At 37.2% G+C, this 24,721-nt stretch overlaps 1 protein-coding gene and 1 long non-coding RNA gene across 3 annotated transcripts; one reads left to right on the top strand and one right to left on the bottom strand.

Annotated features, from left to right (window-relative positions):
* Positions 1-361: 361 nt before the first annotated feature.
* LOC146721974 (uncharacterized) lies at positions 362-24,499 on the bottom strand. 2 transcript variants are annotated; one of them, XR_014925418.1, is made up of 11 exons: positions 12,661-24,499; positions 12,345-12,477; positions 12,037-12,146; positions 4,457-4,572; positions 4,082-4,368; positions 3,739-3,885; positions 3,253-3,386; positions 2,836-3,009; positions 2,645-2,735; positions 1,888-2,086; positions 362-1,736 (listed from the first exon to the last, which is right to left on the bottom strand). It is a non-coding gene; the product is annotated as an uncharacterized LOC146721974 (long non-coding RNA). The 2 variants fall into 2 exon arrangements; XR_014925419.1 differs by lacking the exon at positions 3,253-3,386.
* Positions 9,428-12,488, top strand: LOC146721975 (uncharacterized). Its single transcript, XM_085485718.1, has 2 exons — positions 9,428-10,624; positions 12,105-12,488. Exons 1-2 carry the CDS (start codon positions 9,428-9,430, stop codon positions 12,486-12,488), a joined length of 1,581 nt encoding a protein of 526 aa, XP_085341844.1.
* Positions 24,500-24,721: the final 222 nt, after the last annotated feature.

Here is a 24,721-nt window from a genome sequence, read left to right on the forward strand (position 1 = left end):
TTGTAACTGAAAGTTTTTTTTAACTGAAAAAATTTCAAAAATTTAAATATCAACTTCGTTTTTTTTAATGTAGGAACTATTTTAATTTTTTTAAGTAAATCGATTATTTTTCGTAATATTTTGAATAATAAGTATAAAGGTTAAAAAAATAGAAATTAGATGGTATAAATATATATATATATATATATATATATATATATATTATATTCTTCAGTTTATCGTAATTTCACATATTAGATGTATTTGCAAAAGTTTTAGTCTTGTTTTCTAATTATCTTTTATTCATATATATATATATATATATATATATATATATATATATACTCGTATATATATGTATATATATATATATATGCATTACAAATCAATTTTTAAAATATTTTCTCTTATTTTCTATAACTTTTGTTATCTTTCTGGCAAGTTTCAGATTATGTTGCAAAAAAAGATATTAATTTAAAAACAATAAAATTATCAAGTCATTTTCGTATCCCTGTTACATTTTCCATATGCTGTCCAGCTAAGACATGCTGCATCAACTGAAATAAATATTAACTCGAAGACACTAAATTAAGTACGTCGCGTGTGAAAGCATTATTCAGCTTAATTAATTTATTCAGCTTATTAAGTTTAAAATGGTTTGTTGAGTGATTTAGTTGGTTACTTATATCAAAATTTAAAATAATGAAATTAATATTTATACATATTGTTCTGCTGTTGATAAAGATATTGTGTCTCGCAATACGTGCAAATCCCAGAAAACATTTTGATATTCAATGAATATACATTGCATATACATCAATGGATATTGTAAGATATATGCGTGCGTCCGGCGGAACTCGTCATATTGCGTATTATACATCTTTTACAACTGTTCATTGCGTGCGCATCCGAGCAGGTGCAACACAGGAGCGTGACAGGAGTGGGGCACTGTTCGAAGACCCTGCTCCAAAAAGACCGACGACTAACGGACTCTCTCTCTTTTAAGAAGCGCTATATAGTTGTCGATAAGAAATATACGTGCGGGAGTCATTAGTTTGTACTTAGGAAATAAATTGATTAAGAACAAGAATCTTCTTTCAACTTCAGAAGTGGGATTCAGCTCAGGCTTCACAGAGATCCAGAAGCAGAGGTCATCTGGGACAAAGGGAATAATAAAAGAGTTGTTAAAACACAGAGACTCATGGTCCGGTCGAGGAGATGATGCAGTTGGCTTCTCCGAGACCAACGACTTCGGGTGCTATTCCGAAGAAGGCTGCGCAGCAACGACGAGACTCCCAGGAATCGGCGGATGTCCTTAAGCAGATGCTGGTGGCGATGCAGAGGCAGCACGACCAGATGGGAGCGGCGATGCAGCTACAACACGAGACATTAGGACAGATTCTCCAGTTGCTAACTGATCAGAGGGAGGCGAGACCGGCGCAAACGCAGGCAGGCATGGCGAGGGAGGTTGAGCGAGATACTTCATCTCGTGTGTCCCCGTCGGAGGAAGCAGGACGGCGCTCGACGGAGTCGTGGTCGTCAGGATCGGCGGTGCAGGCGTTGGCTCATCAAATCCCGGAGTTCGGTGGCACGGAGGACGACAACGTCCACTCCTGGGTCCGCAGAGTGGACAAGGTTGCTCAGGTCCACGGAGCGACGGACGGAGCGACATTATTGGCAGCATCGAGCAAACTGACCAAGTCGGCTAGGCGATGGTTTGACGTCCAGGGAGATCTGGCCGTTGAATCCTGGGTCGGCTTGAGGTCAGAGTTATTAAAAATCTTTGACAGGAAAATTCCATTTTATAGATCCATGCAAAAAATTGAGGCAAGGAAGTGGACTTCCAACAAGGAGACATTCAATGATTACGCCATTGATAAGCTGGCGCTATGCACCAGGTGGACATACCTGATCGTGACAGGATCCAGTTGCTGGTGAGCGGAATAATGCCGACATCACTCAGAGCGACGGCGCTGGCGGTGTCCGACGACACTTTGGAAGGCTTCTTGGCAAGGATGCGGACAATCACCCAGGGCGCCACTGACTGGGAGAGGAAGCCGTCATCCCAAGGGCAGCAGCCGAAGCCGAAGGACGGAGCCTGCCGGAACTGTGGAAAGAAAGGGCACACGTTCAAGAAATGCAGAAACGAGGTAGCGTGTTTCTATTGCAAAGAAAGAGGGCATAGGCGATTCGACTGCCCGATTTTAAAAAAGAAGGAGTCTAAGACTCCCGGGCGAGCGCAGAATTCCTCTGGAATTGCGGCGGCGAGTGTGTCTGCGGATACTCATGCGTCTGATAGCGTCGCGGTAGTCCAGGCGGAGCGGACTTTATTGTCAGTTACAGATCCGTTTATTAGAGTTAGTTACCTGGAAAACAGGCGTTGTAATTTGACCGCGTTAGTGGACACCGGTAGTCCGGTATCATTTATAAAGAACAGTATTTTGGAAAAATTTATAGAGCCGGGAAATAAATTATTAAAAATTAAAAGTCCGTTGCGAAACTTGTCAAATGAACCACTTAAAATTTTAGGCATATATAAAAGTAAAATCGGGATATCATGCCTAGAAAACCGGGTAATTTCAGTAAATTTGTATGTTCTCGACTCGAACACCTTTCAAGGAGACATAATTTTGGGACGCGAGTTTATAATTGAGGAAAAGCTTACATTTGTTTATGAGCCAGGCGCGAAGAACGACCGAGACAAAGCCAATTTGTTTGCGTATTTACCGCTTTGTATCGAGGCCGAGCAAAACAATCTGGAACAAATTATTAAAAATCACAACATAGATTTTGACACCGAGACAAAAGACAAATTAAGTAAACTTGTTTGTCATATAAAAGACCAAAATATCGTACCGGTCGAAGATAATAACACCGTTGAAGTTCATCTTAAAGACCCGTCGATTTACGCGTTCGCTCCGAGACGTTTCGCGAATGCTGAGCGGTTGGAACTCAGAAAAATCACCGATGATCTTCTCGAACGGGGAATAATTCAGCCTAGTATCTCCCCGTATTGTGCTCGAGTAGTTCCTATAAGGAAAAAGAACGGGCAAATGAGATTATGTGTAGATTTGAGGCCGTTGAATAGTCGGGTTATCAAGCAGAAATATCCGTTTTCAATTATAGAAGACTGTCTCGCAAAACTCAGCAATAAAAAAGTATTCACATTGTTAGACTTAAAAGACAGTTTCAATCAAATAAAAGTACACAAGGATTCAACTAAATATTTCGTATTCGCTACGCCAGACGGTCAATTCGAGTATACTCGCTTACCTTTTGGTTATTCAAAATCACCCGCGGAATTCCAGAAAAGATTGATACGGATCCTCAATCCGTTGATTCGTGAGGATAAAATACTTGTATATATAGATGATGTTTTGATTCCGTCCGAATCCGTCGAGGAAAATCTTGAAATGTTAGAACGTGTATTAATTATTTTGAAAAGCCATAATTTTCAATTAAATTATGAAAAGTGTAAATTTTTGAAAAAAGAGATAGAGTTCTTAGGATATAGGATTTCAGAAAACGGGATTACACTTAGTCCGCGACATACAGAGGCAATAAGAATCTATAGTCCTCCGAAGGACCGATTACAATTGCAAAGGTTCTTAGGCCTCACCAACTATTTTAGAAAATTTATCAAAGATTACGCTATTAGAATTAGGCCATTGCAAAATCTCATGAAGAAAAACGTGCCTTACAGTTTTGATAGTTCGTGCCTAGAAGCGTTTAACTCACTAAAGAGGGAATTGACCTCACCTCCGGTGTTGAGTTTATATAATCCCTCCGCAGAGACTCAGCTTCATACAGATGCGTGCAGTCTAGGGTACGGGGCGATTCTGTTGCAGCGGCAGCAGGAGGGGAAATGATCCCCAGTAGCGTACTTCAGCTCCGGCACCAATGCGGCTGAAAAGAATTATCACAGCTACGAGTTAGAGATGCTAGCTATAGTGCGTGCGATAGAACGATTTCACGTGTATCTCTACGGTATTGAATTTGCAGTTATTACGGACTGTAATGCTATTGTTTATGCAGTTAATAAGGCAAATCTGAATCCGCGTATAGCCAGATGGACATTGGCTCTTCAGAATTATACTTTTACCATAATGCACCGTCCAGGAAGTCGCATGGCTCACGTTGACGCCCTCAGCAGATGCGTGGCCCATGTAGACGAGCTTCCATTGGAGAGGCGTTTAGAGTTTTTACAGCTGTCCGATCCAAGAATTCTGGAAATCAGTCAGCACCTAGAAGTAGAAGATAGTGATAAATTTGAGTTAAATGACGGTTTGGTATATAAAAAAATAGAAGATAGACTTAAATTCGTAATTCCGGAGTCAATGGTGACAAATATGTTGCGTGTCCACCACGATGATTTAGCTCACTGCGGCGCTGAGAAAACATATCAAAGCCTTAGTAAAAATTTCTGGTTTCCGACAATGAGAAAGAGAGTACAGGATTATATAAATAATTGTCTCACCTGCGTGATGTCAAATAGCTCTTCAAATCGTTTTGAGGGGGAAACACAAGTGTACCCTTTCCCCACGATGCCACTTGATATTATACACATTGACCACTTCGGTCCGTTACAAGAATCTGCAGACAATTATAAACACATTTTAATAATAATTGGCGCCTTTACGAGATTCACATGGCTTTTTCCTACAAAGTCTACTGAAACTAAAGAAGCTTTAATTTGTATTAATAACATAATATCAGTTTTTGGAAAGCCTCAAGAAATAGTATCAGATAGGGGTTCGGTATTTACATCAAAAGAATTTTTAGAATACATTAAAAACAAAAATATCAAGCATCGGAAAGTTGCGGTGGCAGCACCTTGGGCAAATGGTATGGTTGAGAGGGTGAATAGATTTATTAAGTCATCTCTCACCAAATTAATAGATACTCCAAGCGAATGGAAAAAACGGTTAAACACAATGCAATATAAAAAACCACTCCTCAACGTTTAAAGTCGACCAGACTGGCGATAATTTATTATGAATAATTATTTGAAATACAACGTTTCGGCTGTCATTGCAGCCCTTTTCAAGTACATCTATAAAAAGTTCCATCAAAATAATTATAATTTAATACACTTATTCGCAACAAATAATTATACATTTAAAAACAAAAATGTGTTACATACCAAATTTAAAACAGTAAATCAACTTCCATGCAAACAACCGACAATGTTAACGATTGTTTTGATGAACAATGCAAGACTGACAGAAGTAAGCACAAAATAAATAGATGTTAACTGTTCGCAAGAATCTTAGTCACTAAGCGTTAAGAAAATAGAGACGAAGCTAAATGTGTCTTTCGCAATTTAAATCGTCATAATAAAGTCAAATAAATAAAAATAAATAAATAGGTGGATATAAAAATAAAAATAAAAGTAAAAATAAAAACGACTTAAATAACGTCAAGAACACGATCATAAATCCCACTAAAATTCTCCGTATCTTTCTGTAAATTAATACTTTTTCCTTGTTTTTTATGTAAAACATTTCTGCAATTTCTCTTTTTCTTGTTTGTTTTTCTTCATGCAGAATCACCGGAGAGTCCCAACGGAACTCATGATCGTTGCATGTCCGATGCAAACTAACGACAGAATGCAATGTCGTGTCTTTTTTTATGTTATTTCTATGTTCTTTAATGCGCGTTTCTAAATGTCTCTTTGTCTGTCCAATATACGTCGAATCGCAATTCGCACATTCAATTTTATAAACAACATCAGTTCTTTTTAAGTTTTCAATCCCATCTTTACCTCTTTTTATCAATGTGTCCAATTTTTTTGGGACAATATATAAAGCATCAATTCCATTTTTATTTATACGACGCGTAATATTCTCGCTCAGATCTTTAATGTAAGGTAACACAATGCAATTTCGCGTATCAAATTTATTTTGATTGGGTGAGTTAAGATTACCGCCAAATTTAATCGCTCGAAGTCTTTTATTAATGTTTTTGTTTATAATTGTTAACGGGTAACAATTATTAATAAGAATTCTTTTGATTAAATTAATATTTTCTTCATGAAACATAGGGTCAGTGAGTAAAATAGCCCTATCAACTAGGCTTGTAATCACGCTGATTTTATATCTAATAGGATGATTTGACAGAAAATTAATATAGCGGCCTGAATACGTAGGCTTGCGGTACCAATTGGTCGTCAATCTACCACCAATACGTATAACGTTCGTATCTAAAAAAACTCAGAGAACAATTTTTCTCTAGTTCGAACGTAAACTTAAGTCGAGTGTAGAAATCATTGAACACACTAAGCATATCCTCAATTTTTCCCTTCGGAATAATTGAAAAAATATCATCGACGTACCTAAAATAACAATAGGGTTCGAAATCCAATTGACGCAAACAATATGATTCCAAATCGTCCATAACAATGTCAGAAAGAATCGGAGACAAAGGAGACCCCATCGGAGAACCGAAAACCTGTTCGTAAAATTTTCCGTCAAAAACGAAACTCGTTGAGCGCATAACCGTATCAATGGCGTGTAAAAACTGCGCAAGGCTAAACGAAGTAAATTGTGAGATGTCATCCCATCGGTTTTCAATTGCTATTTTAATTAATTCCCACGGGGTGTTAGTAAAAAATGAAGTCACGTCCAACGAAATCATAACATGGCTGTCGTCGATGTGTCTGTCTTTAATAATCTCCACAAAGGACCAACTATCCCTGACCCGAGATCGAGGTCTCTTGCAACGATCATGAGTTCCGTTGGGACTCTCCGGTGATTCTGCATGAAGAAAAACAAACAAGAAAAAGAGAAATTGCAGAAATGTTTTACATAAAAAACAAGGAAAAAGTATTAATTTACAGAAAGATACGGAGAATTTTAGTGGGATTTACCCATACAGCACCGTTAGATTGCAAAAACATTACAACAATCTTTCACCGCAATATTGCAATATTGCAAATTCACTGCAAAATGTTGCTACATCATTGCTGTTGAATTGCAGCAATGTTAAAATGTCCGCTTTTTGGAAGATAATAAAATTATTGATTATCGTTAACATCTTTTATTGTATAATATTGCAAAAAATTATTACAGTATTATATCCAGCAAATACCAAGTTACAGTTATATAATTGTTAGTTGTAATTTTCCACTCAACAATATAATTGTTATAATACACGTATTATATTTTTGAGTGGGAAATTACAACTAACAATTATATAGCTGTAACTTGGTGTTTGCTAGGTATATGTATATATATTACAATATATAAATTATAGAATTTGGATTACATGCAATATTTCCGAATATTAATGTCATGTTGCTACAAGTGTGCTGGAATTTTGTGCACCTATATCTCTACAATGCCTTTATAATGTTGCATTGCAACTTGCAACATTGCAACGTTGCTGCAATATAATTGCAATAATCTGTGCTGTATGGGTATGATCGTGTTCTTGACGTTATTTAAGTCGTTTTTATTTTTACTTTTATTTTTATTTTTATAAAAATCTCTCCTCCAATTTTAAAGTCGACCAGACTGGCAATAATTTATTTTAAATAATTAGTTTAATTTACAACGTTTCGGCTGTCATTGCAGCCCTTTTCAAGTAATCTATAAACAATTATATACATATAAATATAATCTTAATGCGCTTAATCATACCAATAATTATAAATTTACAAAAATATATATGTTTACATACCAGATTAATACAATAAATCATATTTACAGCAAACTCCCGACAAAATTAACCATTGTTTTGATGAACAATGTATAACTGACAGAAGTAAGCCCGAAATAAATAGATGTTGACTGTTAGTAGAAAACTTAGTCATTACGCGTTGAGGAAATATAAAACCAAAGTACTGTGTCTTTCGCAATTTTTAAACCGTCAATACAAAGTCAAATAAATAGATAAATAAATAAATAAATAAATAAATATGTAACATATGACCATATAATATATTAAATAGCTTCAAGAACGCGATCATAAATCCCACTGAAATTCTCCGTATCTTTTTGTAAATTAATGCTTTTTCTTTGGTTTTTTATATAGAACATTTCTGCTATTTCTCTTTTTCTCGTTTGTTTTTCTTGATGCAGAATCACAGGAGAATCCCAACGGAACTCATGATCGTTACAAGTCCGATGCAAACTAACAACTGAGTGTGATGTCGTGTCTTTTTTAATGTTATTTTTATGTTCCTTAATACGTGTTTCTAAATGTCGCTTTGTTTGTCCAATATATGTAGAGTCGCAATTCGCGCATTCGATCTTATAGACGACATCGGTTCTTTTTAAGTTATCAATACTATCTTTTCCTCTTTTTATCAAAGTGTCTAATTTTTTTGGAACGGTATATACTACACCGATTCCATTTTTGTTTATGCAACGAGTAATATTTTCGCTCAAATCTCTAATATACGGCAACACTATAACATTTCGTGTATCAAATTTATCTCGATTAGACGCACCAAAATTACCGCCAAATTTAATCGCCCTAAGTCTCCTGTTAACAATTTTGTTTATGACTGTTAACGGGTAACAATTGTTACGAAGAATTCGTTTGACTAAGAGGCTATTTTATTGTTGTACAAAGAGGCTATTTTAATTATGTGGCGGAGAAATTTAGTAGGCAAATGTCCTTGATGCTTAAATCGTGGATCAAGACTAAGAAGAACATTTGTAAAACATACCAACAACTGATCTTTTTACTACGTTGCAGACGGATGGATATTTCACCTCCGCATATTAACAACGGTATAGCAATTAAATCAAATATTTTCCAGAGCAGAAATGTCACACGTAAATGGCTATATTTCCAGCATCGTAACAAAATCGTGTTATTAAACTTAGAGATAGAGGATATTAATTGCAAATTGCGTGTCTTGCGTGCCAATTTGAATCAGATAGAGAAACGTTTGTACAATAATTTACCGTATGAATTTGTCCTCGGATTTATGGATTATAATAGGCATATTCTCTACAAATATAATAATAAAGAAAAGTGGCGTTTAAGAAAGAAATTCGATTACATTTGTCGGAAGTATTATGGGGTTCGAAATCCATTGACAAAAATAGATTACAGCAAATGGATTGTTAACATTAGTAATTATCGCGTTCCGGATTCAGTTATGAATTTTTTAAGTTTGGGTGACAAGTTTGGCGTGCCCATTTTTAGAAATAATAAAAATGATAGGAAAATCTCGGTTTTGGAAAACATAAAAAATATAGAAGCAAATTATAGAAAGTTTCCTAAGGATAACATCGACAATGTGAGATTTTCAGTAGCGAGCTCAGTACAAAAATTTTTAAGTAAACAAAAGCATGTGAGTCATATTGATAGTTACATTTTTAATAGATACGCTTATTGTTCAAAATTTTTGAAATCTAATAGTAACATTTTCGTAACAAAAGCCGATAAGGGCCAAGTCACAGTATTGATGAATCGGACTGACTATGTGGGGAAAATGAATTGTTTACTGAAAGATGTTTCCACTTATGAACCACTTAATAAAAATCCATTAAACGCTCTCAACGCAAACATCACAACTTTATTAAAATCTTGGTTGGATAATGGACTCATAGATGATTCAATTTACAAACAATTGAGATGTACTAATGGCAATTTGCCTCGTGCCTATGGTTTACCTAAGATCCATAAAGTAGGTTACCCTCTTCGTATCATAATTTCAACGTTGGGAAGTCCGGTTTATTACATTGCATCTTATTTAGGTGAGATTTTACAAAATGCAGTCAAGAAACCTCGATCTCACATTAAGGATAGTTGGTCCTTTGTTGAAATTATTAAAGATAAAAACATTGATGACGATCATGTCATGATTTCGTTGGACGTGACTTCGCTTTTTACCAACACACCGTGGGAATTAATAAAGGCAGCAATAGAAAACCGTTGGGATGATATCTCACAATTTACTTCATTTAACATTGCACAGTTTTTACATGCTATTGACACGGTCATACGCTCGACTAGTTTTGTTTTCGATGGAAAATTTTACGAGCAGGTTTTCGGTTCGCCAATGGGGTCTCCTTTGTCTCCAATTTTGTCTGATATGGTGATGGACGATTTGGAATCATATTGTTTGCGTCAATTGGATTTTGAACCCTTTTGTTATTTCAGATATGTTGATGACATTTTTTCAATTATTCCGAAATATAAAGTGGAGGATATGCTTACGATTTTTAATAGTTTTCACACTCGACTAAAGTTTACGTTTGAATTAGAGAACAATTGTTCCTTAAGTTTTTTAGACACAAGCGTTATGCGAGTTAATGGCAAATTGACGACTGACTGGTTCCGTAAGCCTACGTTTTCAGGCCGTTATATAAATTTTCTTTCGAACCATCCGATGCGTTATAAAATTAGTGTGATCACAAGTCTCGTGGACAGAGCTATTTTACTCGCTGACCCTATGTTTCACGAAAAAAACATCATCTTAGTCAAACGAATTCTTCGTAACAATTGTTACCCGTTAACAGTCATAAACAAAATTGTTAACAGGAGACTTAGGGCGATTAAATTTGGCGGTAATTTTGGTGCGTCTAATCGAGATAAATTTGATACACGAAATGTTATAGTGTTGCCGTATATTAGAGATTTGAGCGAAAATATTACTCGTTGCATAAACAAAAATGGAATCGGTGTAGTATATACCGTTCCAAAAAAATTAGACACTTTGATAAAAAGAGGAAAAGATAGTATTGATAACTTAAAAAGAACCGATGTCGTCTATAAGATCGAATGCGCGAATTGCGACTCTACATATATTGGACAAACAAAGCGACATTTAGAAACACGTATTAAGGAACATAAAAATAACATTAAAAAAGACACGACATCACACTCAGTTGTTAGTTTGCATCGGACTTGTAACGATCATGAGTTCCGTTGGGATTCTCCTGTGATTCTGCATCAAGAAAAACAAACGAGAAAAAGAGAAATAGCAGAAATGTTCTATATAAAAAACCAAAGAAAAAGCATTAATTTACAAAAAGATACGGAGAATTTCAGTGGGATTTATGATCGCGTTCTTGAAGCTATTTAATATATTATATGGTCATATGTTACATATTTATTTATTTATTTATTTATTTATCTATTTATTTGACTTTGTATTGACGGTTTAAAAATTGCGAAAGACACAGTACTTTGGTTTTATATTTCCTCAACGCGTAATGACTAAGTTTTCTACTAACAGTCAACATCTATTTATTTCGGGCTTACTTCTGTCAGTTATACATTGTTCATCAAAACAATGGTTAATTTTGTCGGGGGTTTGCTGTAAATATGATTTATTGTATTAATCTGGTATGTAAACATATATATTTTTGTAAATTTATAATTATTTGTATGATTAAGCGCATTAAGATTATATTTATATGTATATAATTGTTTATAGATTACTTGAAAAGGGCTGCAATGACAGCCGAAACGTTGTAAATTAAACTAATTATTTAAAATAAATTATTGCCAGTCTGGTCGACTTTAAAATTGGAGAAGAGATTTTCATTATTTATTACTGGCGACTCTTAAGGATTATCATTTATTTTATTTTTATATCCACCTATTTATTTATTTTTATTTATTTGACTTTATTATGACGATTTAAATTGCGAAAGACACATTTAGCTTCGTCTCTATTTTCTTAACGCTTAGTGACTAAGATTCTTGCGAACAGTTAACATCTATTTATTTTGTGCTTACTTCTGTCAGTCTTGCATTGTTCATCAAAACAATCGTTAACATTGTCGGTTGTTTGCATGGAAGTTGATTTACTGTTTTAAATTTGGTATGTAACACATTTTTGTTTTTAAATGTATAATTATTTGTTGCGAATAAGTGTATTAAATTATAATTATTTTGATGGAACTTTTTATAGATGTACTTGAAAAGGGCTGCAATGACAGCCGAAACGTTGTATTTCAAATAATTATTCATAATAAATTATCGCCAGTCTGGTCGACTTGAAACGTTGAGGAGTGGTTTTTTATTAATTATTACTGGCAACCTTAAGGATTATTATTTATTACAATGCAATATGTACTTAACAATACTTACCATTCCGCTATAAAGGCTACTCCGGCAAAAATTATGTTTGGCTTTGACCAACGTGGCCACAATGATAGCTCTCTAGGTTTACGCAAGCTCTCATCAATACTGACGTAAATCTGGAAAAAGATAGAGAAAATAGTAGAGAAAATGCATTGCGGGCAACTGAGGTAGTCAGAGAATATAATAAGATGTATCGGGACAATCATTCCAAAAAACCGACAGTGTATAACATAGGAGATTGTATTCTCGTTAGGGACGATCGAGGAAAAATAGGAATCAGTTCTAAATTAAAACCGAATTATAAAGGGCCTTACCAGATTGCAAAGGTTCTAGAAAACCATCGGTACGTAGTGCAGGATATTCCGGGTTTCAATATAACCCAAAAACCTTTGAACACTATACTATCTTGCGATCGTATTAAACCATGGGTTAAGGCGCCGGAAAAACCTATAGAATAAGTGTTAATTAAATGTAAAATGATTGTAGTAAATATAAGTGAATGTATAGTTATAATAGTAGTAATGTAAAAAAGAGAAAGAATGTAATTCGATAACGTAGTCTAACGCAATGTACATATGATAGGCTAGCGATGTATTGTTCATCATTAAATATTGTTATCTGTAAACTTACTAATTTGTTTAAAATAAACTTCGAGGCGAAGTTCATATCAGGCTGGCCGAGCTGTAAGATATATGCGTGCGTCCGGCGGAACTCGTCATATTGCGTATTATACATCTTTCACAACTGTTTATTGCGTGCGCATCCGAGCAGGCGCAACACAGGAGCGTGACAGGAGTGGGGCACTGTTCGAAGACCCTGCTCCAAAAAGACCGGCGACTAACGGACTCTCTCTCTTTTAAGAAGCGCTATATATTTGTCGATAAGAAATATACGTGCGGGAGTCATTAGTTTGTACTTAGGAAATAAATTGATTAAGAACAAGAATCTTCTTTCAACTTCAGAAGTGGGATTCAGCTCAGGCTTCACAGAGATCCAGAAGCAGAGTTTGTACATCGTTTGTAGATCACTATTGTTCAAAATATTAAGAAAAATATAAGCGAAAAATAAGGTCATTTCGAGATATATCGTTCTGCTTAACGGTTCTTAGATTATTTTCGACATCACGCGCTCGAGGAAAAAAAACACGTGTTTTCTTCCAATGTTTTCGATACTCGGCCCGAGCGCCAGCGAATCGGAGTCGAGCACGTACGTGCCACGCGCTTTGTTTGTGATCTATCCGAAGACCTCGTTACCGAATTCAAAAGGTGACAGTCAGTCTGTCCAGAGAATTAGCGGAGCAAGGTGCTCCCTTATCCGCTTTCGAAAAGAATCCCGCGTTGGACTCTGTATTTTAATTGAACGAGAGCGTCGCGCGTGATATGAATCGCGAGTACATTTGTTAATTAATTACTCCGACCGGGTTTAATAAACTATTTAATAAATAGCTTGTGAAAAAAAAGAATCGTTTCTCTCGCTCATTATCCAACTGTTCCGTATCCACGAATCCGCAAAATAAAATAAATAACTTTTGTATGTGGAGAAAATGTACCGAAGGTTCTCGCACGTATAAAAATGGTCCTTCGAGCCGGATAATTAAACAATACGAACAGTGAAGTGCGCGTAAGAGATTGAGAACAGTATCGCGTTCGCTCTCAAAAATCAGGACAGACTCCGATTCGAGTCGTGAAGTCGACTAATCGTAACACAAGTTTTGTGTTGTATTCATGACTGCGTGAAGTAAGTACAGTGCGGTACAGTGAGACAAGATAGTAAAGTCTTGCGTTACGCTATTCTTTTCGTGCGCCGAAATTAAGTCAGCCGCGAGTTTATTACCGTCGGCGCCGCAGTTAAGCGCCCGGTCTTTTTTGTACAAAGTTAACGGAGACAATTAATCGCGTTTCAACGACAGATTGTTCGCGAAATTCGCTGCCGTCGGAATTGTAGAAAAGTGCCCGGCAAAATCAATTTAGTCTAATTAAAGACATTTTTTCGCTTCTCGCTTCGACGCGGAGTCGTTCGCGAGTGATTAGCCGTCGGCTCAGCTATCGTTCCCGGCATAATTTGTGCAGTCTGATTAAAAGACAGTTTGGTTTCGCGCTTCGACACGAAATCATTCGCGAAAGAGTTGCCGTCGGCAAAGGCGCTCGTCTGTCAACTCAGTGTATTCTTAACGAACAATCAGCATCGCCTTTTTCGACAGAACGTCGTTAGCGAACTCATTGCCGTCGGCGTCGCAGTACGCGCCCGGCATTTTCGTGTGGGACACACATTATACTATTCTCGCGCCTCGGTATTCTGCGTGAAGTTTCTGAGGACATAATTCTTTCGCGTCGATACAACATCGCTCGCGAGCCACCGTCGGCGTAGTTACTCGCACGGTGCGTTAATCAAGTGTTCGTCACGTTTCGACAAAAGGTGACACGTAAACTTCGTTCCGACGGCACAGCTACACGTGCCTAGGAAACCCTCGCGACAAGTATTGTGAATTCTCGTTCGCTAGTGAAATTCACAGTTATTTTTTGTGACAATGTCGGAGGCGAAAGATCTGCTGATCGCGCAGATAGACACGATCGCTCAGCTAAAGCGAGTGATCGTGAACTTTAAAAAATTGGCAAAGGCCAATGTGACGCTGCCAAGGACTCAAGGTCGACTGGACGAATTGACGTCCCTCTGAGCATCTTGCAGAGAACTCCACGTCAAGTTGCTGCAATCTACTACGCCCGAGAAAAAGAAGACTTTGGCATACTTCGTCGATGAGAAATTTTTGGTCGCTGAGGAAGCTTACTACGAGACGGCCGACGTCCTTCGTGATGCGATAAGTAGATTAACAGTTGTTACGCCGCCTCCGCTCGATCGAAGTACTGATTCCTCCTTTCGCGATAGTAATAATAATTTTCAGTTGCCGCGGATTTCGTTGCCGAAATTTTCGGGAAAATTTTCCGATTGGGAGAATTTTAAAAATACGTTCGAGTCTCTCGTTGCAAATAATTATGCACTTACTAATACTCAGAAGTTTCATTATCTAAAAACGAGTGTCATTGGAGACGCTGCGTTAGTAATCAATAATTTAAAAATTTCGGACGCGAATTATGATTCCGCGTGGCGACTCTTAGTCGACGAATACGACGACAAATTAACTTTGATTCATTCGCATTTACATGCTTTTATGAGCATACCTGTCATGAATCGCGAGAGCGTGGCAGAATTAAAAAAATTGCGCGACACAGTGGCTGCATCGCTTGCCGCGTTAAACAACATGCAAAGACCTGTAGATCATTGGGATGATCTCCTGGTGTATATAATATCACAAAAATTTAGTGCGAGAACACGCAGCGAGTGGAACTTGAGACGTTCCACTATGAATTCGATTCCGTCTTATAAAGACATTCACGATTTTCTCACAATGCGCATCCGCGGATTGTCGGATTTCACTGACATTTCAAAAGAGAGCGGCAATGTTAAATATGACAAGCAACGGTCGTCAGTTAATAATATCGCAGTTCTAAAATGTATTTGCTGTTCGGGAAATCACTTCATTTCAAAGTGCAAGGAATTTCGCCAAAAGTCAGCAGCGCAACGCATGGAAATTGCTCGTACAAATAAAATTGGTTTTAATTGTTTGAAATCGGGACACATGTCGCCGAAATGCATAAGCAAACAGCGATGCACCCAATGTCGTCGTCCACATCATACATTATTGCATTTCGCGAGTTATCAAGGGCCGGACGTCAATAAAAGTTCGACATCAGAAAAGGCGAGCGTATCGTCGAAATCAAAAACCGACTCTTCGTGCGTTTCCGATAACGCGGCCGTCGCTAACGTTCAAACGGTGAAACCGCCGGACGTCACGACTCCGACCGTGCTTCTCGCGACTGCGTGGGTTGACATTCACACTGCCGAAGGCAGATGTTTTAAAGTACGCGCCTTGCTAGATCAAGGATCGAATTTCAGCTTCATTTCGGAAGCATTAAGTCAAACTATTCGTACAAAAAAGGAAAGAACCGACTTGCAGATTAAAGGTTTCGGCGAAAAGTATACCGGCTCTGCAAAATCTCGCGTGTCATTGCGATTGACGCCCTGCTCAAAAGCGAATCCTGCGTTTCCTATGACAGCATATGTCTTTCAAAAAATTACCTCGTACGCTGCGTCACGGATTCAGCCTGTCGACTCATGGCCGCATTTACGAAGTCTTTCGCTCGCGGATCCGGATCCGTCGAGCCATCATCAAATTCATCTGCTTATCGGAGCAGACATCTACGGTTCACTGTTGAGGCGCGATTTGAGACAAGGTCCGCCCGGTACACCCACCGCTCAATTAACCGCGTTTGGTTGGATTCTCTCCGGCCCTACCGGAAGTAAAAAACGGGTCTCCGCGGAGACTGCCGTTTTAAATTTCGTTTTGGCTCACCGAGACGTAAATGCTCTTCTCCAGAAATTCTGGGAAGACGAAGAGATTTCGTCGACCACCCCCCTCACTGAAGAGGAAGATAAATGCGAACGACACTTCGTACAAACTCATTGTCGTTCTCACGACGGTCGATACATTGTTCGACTGCCGTTCAGGGGAGATCCGCCGATCGACATCGGGGATTCTCTGCCAATAGCGCGGTCTCTGTATAACCGTATGGAAAACCGATTAAAAAATCAATCCGATCTCTGCTCGCAATATAACGAATTCCTCGCGGAATACGAGTCACTCGGACATATGACTCAAGTCGATGAGTCAGAAAAGACGGAGAATTCGCCTGTCTACATCCCGCATCATCCAGTGGTGCGGGAAGATAGTCGCACCACGAAATTACGCGTCGTGTTCAACGCCTCGTGCAAGACTCGAAACGGCACGACGTTGAACGATCATTTATTCACCGGGCCGAAACTACAGCAAGATCTTCCTGCCGTCTTGTCTCGATGGCGAAAATGGCGATATGTGTATACGGCGGATATCGCAAAGATGTTCCGCCAAATTCGCGTGCATCCTCAAGACGTCGATTATCAAAGGATTCTTTGGCGTCCGACGGATGACACTTCGATAAAGCATTTTCGACTGCTTACAGTGACATACGGTATGGCTCCGGCTCCGTATCTCGCGATGCGCGTTTTAAAGCAATTGGCTCTCGACGACGGTGCTCATTACCCCGCGGCGGTTCCTATTTTAAATGAATCTATCTACGTCGACGACACGTTGTTTGGAGCAGACGATGTAAATTCATTAAAAGACACGCGTATTCAATTAATCGAATTAATGAGAGGAGGAGGCTTCCAGCTTCGAAAATGGGCGTCTAATACAAGCGAGCTTCTCGACGAACTCTCGCTCGATCAGCCGGAAGTCACTGATCATCTCGTATTACAAGACGAATCTTTAAAAGTCCTCGGACTCTCGTGGCTTCCTTCCGAAGATTCATTTCGTCTCGTCGTAAATTCAATAAACCCGATTGAGCCCACCAAACGATCAATTCTTTCATTCGTCGCGAAACTGTACGACCCGCTCGGTTGGGCCGCCCCGGTCGTAATTAAAGCTAAAATATTTTTACAAGAACTGTGGATGTTACATTGCGATTGGGACTCGCCCATACCCGACGAATTGAAACTTCGGTGGAGCAATTTTGTTTGGGAAACTCTCTGACGTTTGGATTCTCGCGTCTTATTCGCCTCCGCGAGTGACGCGTAGCGCGCCGGAAGAAGAGGCGCTACGAGAGGCCGTTAGTGCCTAGGACGAACGCTTGAAGCGCTAGCCTCTTCCTTCGTCGTCCCGCTAAGCCAAGTCGGCTTCTGTTCGCGATCCTCTCTTGAAAAAAAGAAACGTGATCGTTGCTTAGGAATCTTTGTTTTGGTCGATTCTCTACTGTCCGTTGAGACGCTTCTGTTCAGTAATAAAAAAAGTTTCCGTTCTGTTCAGACGTTAAGAAGAGATTGATTTGAATATATAATCTTTTTGGATAACTACGAGCTTGGACGCTTTGGAACATCTTAGATTAACCATGAGACGGGAAATATCCCTTGGTTTGGAGGACAAATTCCTTTGAGTTTGCCGGATGAGGAAAGAAAAAGAGCCGTTTGTATTCTTATTTAAAAGGATTAGGATTCGACAAGGTAACAAATCTTTAAAGACTGGCCTAGCCAGGATTCTTTCAAGACTGGCCTAGCCAGGATACNATTAAGACTGGCCTAGCCAGGTTTCTATTAAGACTGGCCTAGCCAGGATACTATCAAGACTGGCCTAGCCAGGATACTATCAAGACTGGCCTAGCCAGGATACTATCAAGACTGGCCTAGCCAGGATACTATCAAGACTGGCCTAGCCAAGATTCTATTAAGACTGGCCTAGCCAGGTTTCTATTAAGACTGGCCTAGCCAGGATTCTAAAGAAGTGGGCTTTTCCCTGTATTCATGATTTTACTAATTTGATTATGAATCTTAAGACTGGCCTAGCCAGGATACTAAAGTCATTTATATCTGTTTAACGTATTGAGTCTATTCGCTGCTACGATACTTTTTGTCTGATTTAACTTACTGAGTTTTTTTATTGCTGCGATACTTATGGTTGTTTAACGTACTAAGTTTATCTTTTTTATAAAATACTAACGTCACTTATGGTTGTTGAGCGCACAAAGATTATATGTTTGTAAGATACTAATGTCAATTATATTGATTGAACGTAATAAGTCTATATGCTTGAAAGATACCAAAGTCATATGTATCTGTTAAATTTACTAAGTCTATTTACTTCTCAAATATTAAAGTCATTTACATTTGAATTATCTTATTGAGTCTATATGTCTGAAATATACTACAGTCATTCACATTTGAGTTAATTTACTAAGTCTATTTACTTCTCAAATATTAAAGTCATTTACATTTGAATTATCTTATTGAGTCTATATGTCTGAAATATACTACAGTCATTCACATTCAAGTTACTTTACTGAGTCTATACGTTTCTAGAATATTAAAGTCATTTTTATTTGAGTTATTTTAATTGATTTATATGTGTTTAATACTTATGTTTGATTTGACGTCTTGATTTATATGTGTTTAATACTTATGTTTGATTTGATGTCTTGATTTATATGTTTAATACTTATGTTTGATTTGATGTCATGATTTATATGTGTCTAATCCTTATGTTTTATTTGACGTCATGAAATTATCATATCTTTAAGACATTTATGTTTGACTGATTTAAATGAATTTCTATATACCGTTCAGATATTTTGTTTTCTACATTTAACGGTGACTTATGATTTGGATATAATATCTATTATATTCCTTAAGCGTTAATATATATATATATACATGTGAAGATTTGATCATAATGAGTAAAGTAAATTGTATGCCTTTCTCACAATAAATTTCTGTTATTATATTTTATAAAAGTCCACCAACTCCCTAAGTATATCCGGAACAAATTTCGTATCGGATTTTAGTGAATTGACAAAAATCAAAATTCCGAGATGGACCGGTCAAACTCCAGATAATTTAACACTCGAAATTCACGGGTTTGCAGACGCGTCAACTCGGGCTTATGCCGCTGTAGTTTATTTGCGCGTCTTTCATTCGCTTTCCGACTATACGATCAGTTTGATCGCGGCTAAGACAAAGGTCGCCCCGGTAAAAACTGTTAGTATTCCGAGACTTGAATTAAATGCCGTCGTACTTTTAAGTCGACTTGTTAAATGGACAACAAATTCGCTTAATTTACGTCAAATTCAGATACATTGTTGGACGGATTCCACGATTGCGTTGGCGTGGATACGCCAGCATCCATCTAAGTGGACTACTTATGTAGCCAACCGTGTATCTGAAGTACAAAATAATCTACCGTCGGCTCGATGGAATTACGTATCGTCAAAAGAAAATCCTGCAGATTGTACGTCACGCGGTCTTTCCGCGTCCGAATTGCTTTCGCATCCACTATGGTGGACTGGACCACCCTGGCTCCAGAAGCATTCTACGTCATGGCCGATTCATGACGCCTCAGTTCCGCTATCTTCCGATGCAATTCACAAGATTGCAATTGAAACTCGACAATCTGCTGTCCTTCACGTAGAAAGTGTAGAAGAATGGGATTTAGTTTATAAATTCTCGAACTGGACGAAGCTCGTCCGCGTGACAGCTTACGTTCTTCGATTTGTTTCTTTGCTCAAGAAACCAAGAAAATTTTCTTGCGCCTCTCCGGCACTTAATGCTGACGAGCTTAATGATGCCGAGACGTTTTGGTTGAATTATGTTCAGAAGAGATCATTCGACTCTGAAATTGATTCTTTAAGAAAAGATAAAAGTATCTCAAAAAAGAGCTCCTTGAGAACTTTTAGTCCTTTCCTCGGGGAAGATGCATTGCTCCGTCTCGGCGGGCGGTTAAAGAATGCCGCTCTCGCCTATGATGAGCAACACCCCATCATTGTTCCACAGGGTCGAATAGCATCTCTGCTTATAGCTCATACACATAAAATTACTCTACATGGAGGAGTCCAATTAATGCTCCGCACTCTTCGCCAAAGATATTGGCTTTTAGGAAGTCGAAACGCTGTAAAACGCCATATCCGTCAGTGTATTGTTTGCACTCGTTATTCCGTTAAGCAATCAAATCAACTCATGAGTGATCTGCCTTCGCCTCGTGTTAATCAGTCTCCACCGTTCACTCACACGGGAGTTGATTACGCCGGTCCCTTCCTCATCACACCGTTCGTAGGAAGAGGACAGAAGGCGAGAAAAAATTGGGTAGTCTTGTTCATCTGTCTAGTAACCAAGGCTATTCATTTGGAGCTGGTTGAAGATTGTTCAAGTGCTGGATTTCTTTCCGCCTTTCGTAGGTTTGTTAGTCGCCGAGGTTTACCGAAAAGCCTTTATAGCGACAACGGTACGAATTTTCAGGGAGCGGACAAGGAAATGAAGAGCACATTCGAAGCTCTGATGAAAGACCCGGCATTGCACGACTGTCTTGCAAATGATCGCATTGAGTGGAAGTTTATTCCTTCTGCTGCTCCGCATTTTGGTGGATTGTGGGAAGCGGGCGTGAAAAGTTTCAAATCGCGTCTCAAGAGAGTAGCCGGGTCGCGTACCCTGTCACAGGCTGAATTCGCGACCCTCCTCTGTCAAATAGAGGCGTGTTTAAACTCACGACCTATCGCGGCGCTCAGCGACGACCCGAGCGATTTGTCCGCGCTCACACCGGGTCATTTTTTGATCGGCCGACCGATCATCGCGGTACCGGAGGAATCAGTACTCGCGATAAACGCTAATCGACTGCAGAGATGGCAACTAATCCAAGCGATGACAGAGCAACTTTGGCGAACATGGTCGCAAGATTATTTGCACTCTCTGCAACAGCGTCAAAAATGGACGGAAAAAACTTCATGTTTTCGCGTAGGCGAGTTAGCATTGTTAAAGAACCCTTTGCTCCCTCCGAGTAAATGGGAACTCGGACGAGTAACTCAGATTAAATCATTTTTTTACAATAATAATATATCATTACAATTATAATAATACAAAACATTTATTATACGCTGTAGAATTTCTACGGAAAATAATTTTATGAAAATACAACGGGAAACCACAAAGTATACACAAGGAAATTGAATTGAAAAATCCAGTCTAATTATTTACGCCAAGTAATGTTTTTGACACAATCCAAATGTATGACTCAACTGTGTAAGTTATATATTAATTTCATTTTTAAAAATGCTAGTAATATTTTTTCTATCATTATCTAATTGGAAACTAAAGTTTCTCTCATTTTCGGTAATAACTGATTCAAAATTATATTGTGGCAGATCAAAAGCCATTGTTAACAATTTTAAAATATTCTTTAGATTTAGCGTCATTTTAAAATGTCCAAATTTTCCATCTATAAGCGGAGAATTCAAAGCGGAGAAATAAAAAAAATCAATTCGATACTATTCGAAGCAGTCACGCGTGTTTGTACTTACATTTATACGCAAAACAAATGAATTTATATATATATATATATATAACAAATAAATTTATATGTGAGAAAGTACAGTAGTGGGGATGCTGCGTAGTTTTTTGCTCAACCTGAATATGGCAACAAATGAATTATTTCTTACGTATTACGTTTTAAAGTAAATGATAATTGTAATTTCGGTAATAATTTACCAGATTCCATTTCTAAACTCTTTTGATTTTCCAATTCCTCACCTATCATTTGATAATATTGAGCAAATACATTAATTTTCCGCATTATACTTTCAAGATTTTGTACAATTTCCAAATCTAAATGTGAATTTAGATTAAATCGATGATCAATCGCTTCATTAGAATCTACAATAAAAAGTTGGCCATAAGTAGGACTTTCATTTTTGTACAATTTCCAAATCTAAATGTGAATTTAGATTAAATCGATGATCAATCGCTTCATTAGAATCTACAATAAAAAGTTGGCCATAAGTAGGACTTTCATTTTTGTACAATTTCCAAATCTAAATGTGAATTTAGATTAAATCGATGATCAATCGCTTCATTAGAATCTACAATAAAAAGTTGGCCATAAGTAGGACTTTCATTTTGTTCAGGATATAATGCTGTATTAATTTGATAGTAAATTTGCCCCTGTATCTTGAAACAATATGGACCAGGTCGTCTATCTTGAAAGTTAATTAAATTTGCGTTAAATGATGCAAACGAAAATGAACTGTTATAACTACGAATATGTTGAAAAAAATTATTAGATTTTACATGAGTTCCATCAAATAAAGAATTAAGAAATTGAGGAAATTTAGGCAATAATTGCAAATACACAGCGCCATGATTACAACAATCATGAAATAAAGTTCTTTTATTAAACATTTTTTTAGACGCAAAATGTTTTGCATTACAGTGAATACAAGACACAGAATACAGTCCATAAGTCCAATATAATATTCAACGGCGTTATTAATTGACATTGTATTATCATTGTATTATCATTATTTAGATGAGGTTGCTTTTTTTGTCGCGATCGATAACGAGATTGACGTTCTACAAAAGATTGTTGACATACTGATTTATATTTTTAAAGTTTTGTCCAATTATTTCTTCATCTAATTCTATTATTACATAATTATCATGTGATGTACCAGCAATACAAATAGTATGATTTTTATTATTAACTGATTTTGGTATTTTATTTGCTACTTTCATAATTTGATTACGTCGATATTAATTTTCTGCTTTTCTTTCAGAACGTCGTCGTTGAATTTTCTCTTCTTCTTCTATATAGTGCACTGTATTTTACGTTTCGGCATTTTACAAAAATAAATATATATCAATAAATATGTTAATTAATAAATATATGTATATTTATATAAATATACAAATATAGTCAGTCAAGTAAGAGCGTGGTCGGGTAAATTTATGAAAAAACTTATTAAATGGTATTTTTATATTTATATATATATTGTACTGAATATAAACAATGATGCAATTATATTAATAATGTGTCCAGTCACCATCGGCGTCGATAATTGCCTGGCATCTCCGAGGCATGCTTTCAACTAATTTAATTGCATATTCTAGGGGCAACGATCTCCAGATACGACGAATCCTATTTGTGGAAGTTGACCAGGCTCGCGTGGGGGCACAACGTGCCCATATAGAACATTCATCGGTAAAAATTACATTATCAAAATCTCTATCGATATTCTCATGCGCCCAAGCGAGTCGATTCGTAACATGTTTTTCAGTCAACAAAGGCTTCTTCATTGTGGGGCGAAATTTCAGGTTATGAGCACGGAGATGAGTTCGGATAGTTTCGTGCGATATATCTAAACCTTTCGACTTTAATTTTGCCTGTCCTTGTCGCAGTGTTAAAGAAGGATTTCGCAAAACCAGATTCACTATTTTTTTTTCGTCTTTTTTGTTCACTTTGCCTATTGAGCCACGTTCTGGTAAATCATCGACATTTTTTGCCACTTTATATCGCTGTATCCACTTCTGTACAAATGTTTTCGACTTTCTCATGTATTTAGCAGCCGCTGATTGTGACATTTTTGGACCTTTCGGATGGGTACACAGGAACACACCTCGTAGCGCGACGCGTACTTAGCACTCATGACGCTTATCGTGTTTCTCTTTCAAAGAATCAAAGACAACTGAATATTTTTTGACAATGCATCAAGGGCAAAACTTCCCTTTATAGTCTCACGAAGGATTTAGAGCGAAATCCTTTATTACCTGTCAATAAAATCGACCACGCTCTTACTTGACTGACTAATATATATCGAACACAGATTAATAATTATGTGCTACTTTATTCATCTCATTAATCTATACATAAAAGTATTAAAATAAGATTACCAAAAGATGAATGTTTTAGAAAATATTTTGTATTTTTTATATCGAAATAAATGAACTTTATAAAAAATATAATAGAAATAATATTTTAATGTTTCGAAAACGTCTCGAAGTCAGCTATAAAACTACGTAATAAAAAATTGAAATTTCCATTAAAAAATTAAATTTAATCTTGTTTTAATCTTTTTTAAATTTTTTCTTTCTTTAATTTTTATTTAATCTTTAATCTTTTTTTAATAAAATATAAAGTTTGCAAGATATTCGACCGTTTCTAGATTTTTGGTATCTTGTACAGAAAAATTTTTTAACAAAATACAGTCAATTATATCCTTTATATACACACATATTTATATAAGTTAATTTACATACAGGCTGTTTATAAAGTCTATCTCTACCCTTTATA

This window comes from Nylanderia fulva, unplaced genomic scaffold (assembly GCF_048542155.1).
Source record: "Nylanderia fulva isolate GAGA-0341 unplaced genomic scaffold, ASM4854215v1 Scaffold39, whole genome shotgun sequence".
In the NCBI taxonomy this organism is placed as follows: domain Eukaryota; kingdom Metazoa; phylum Arthropoda; class Insecta; order Hymenoptera; family Formicidae; genus Nylanderia; species Nylanderia fulva.

Excerpts from the sequence above, each read along its gene's own strand:
- LOC146721975 (XM_085485718.1), top strand. The coding sequence starts at position 9,428 with ATGAATTGTTTACTGAAAGATGTTTCCACTTATGAACCACTTAATAAA. Across the intron at positions 10,625-12,104 it reads ACAAAAATGGAATCGGTGTA|CTCTCTAGGTTTACGCAAGC; the intron begins GTATATACCGTT and ends CCACAATGATAG.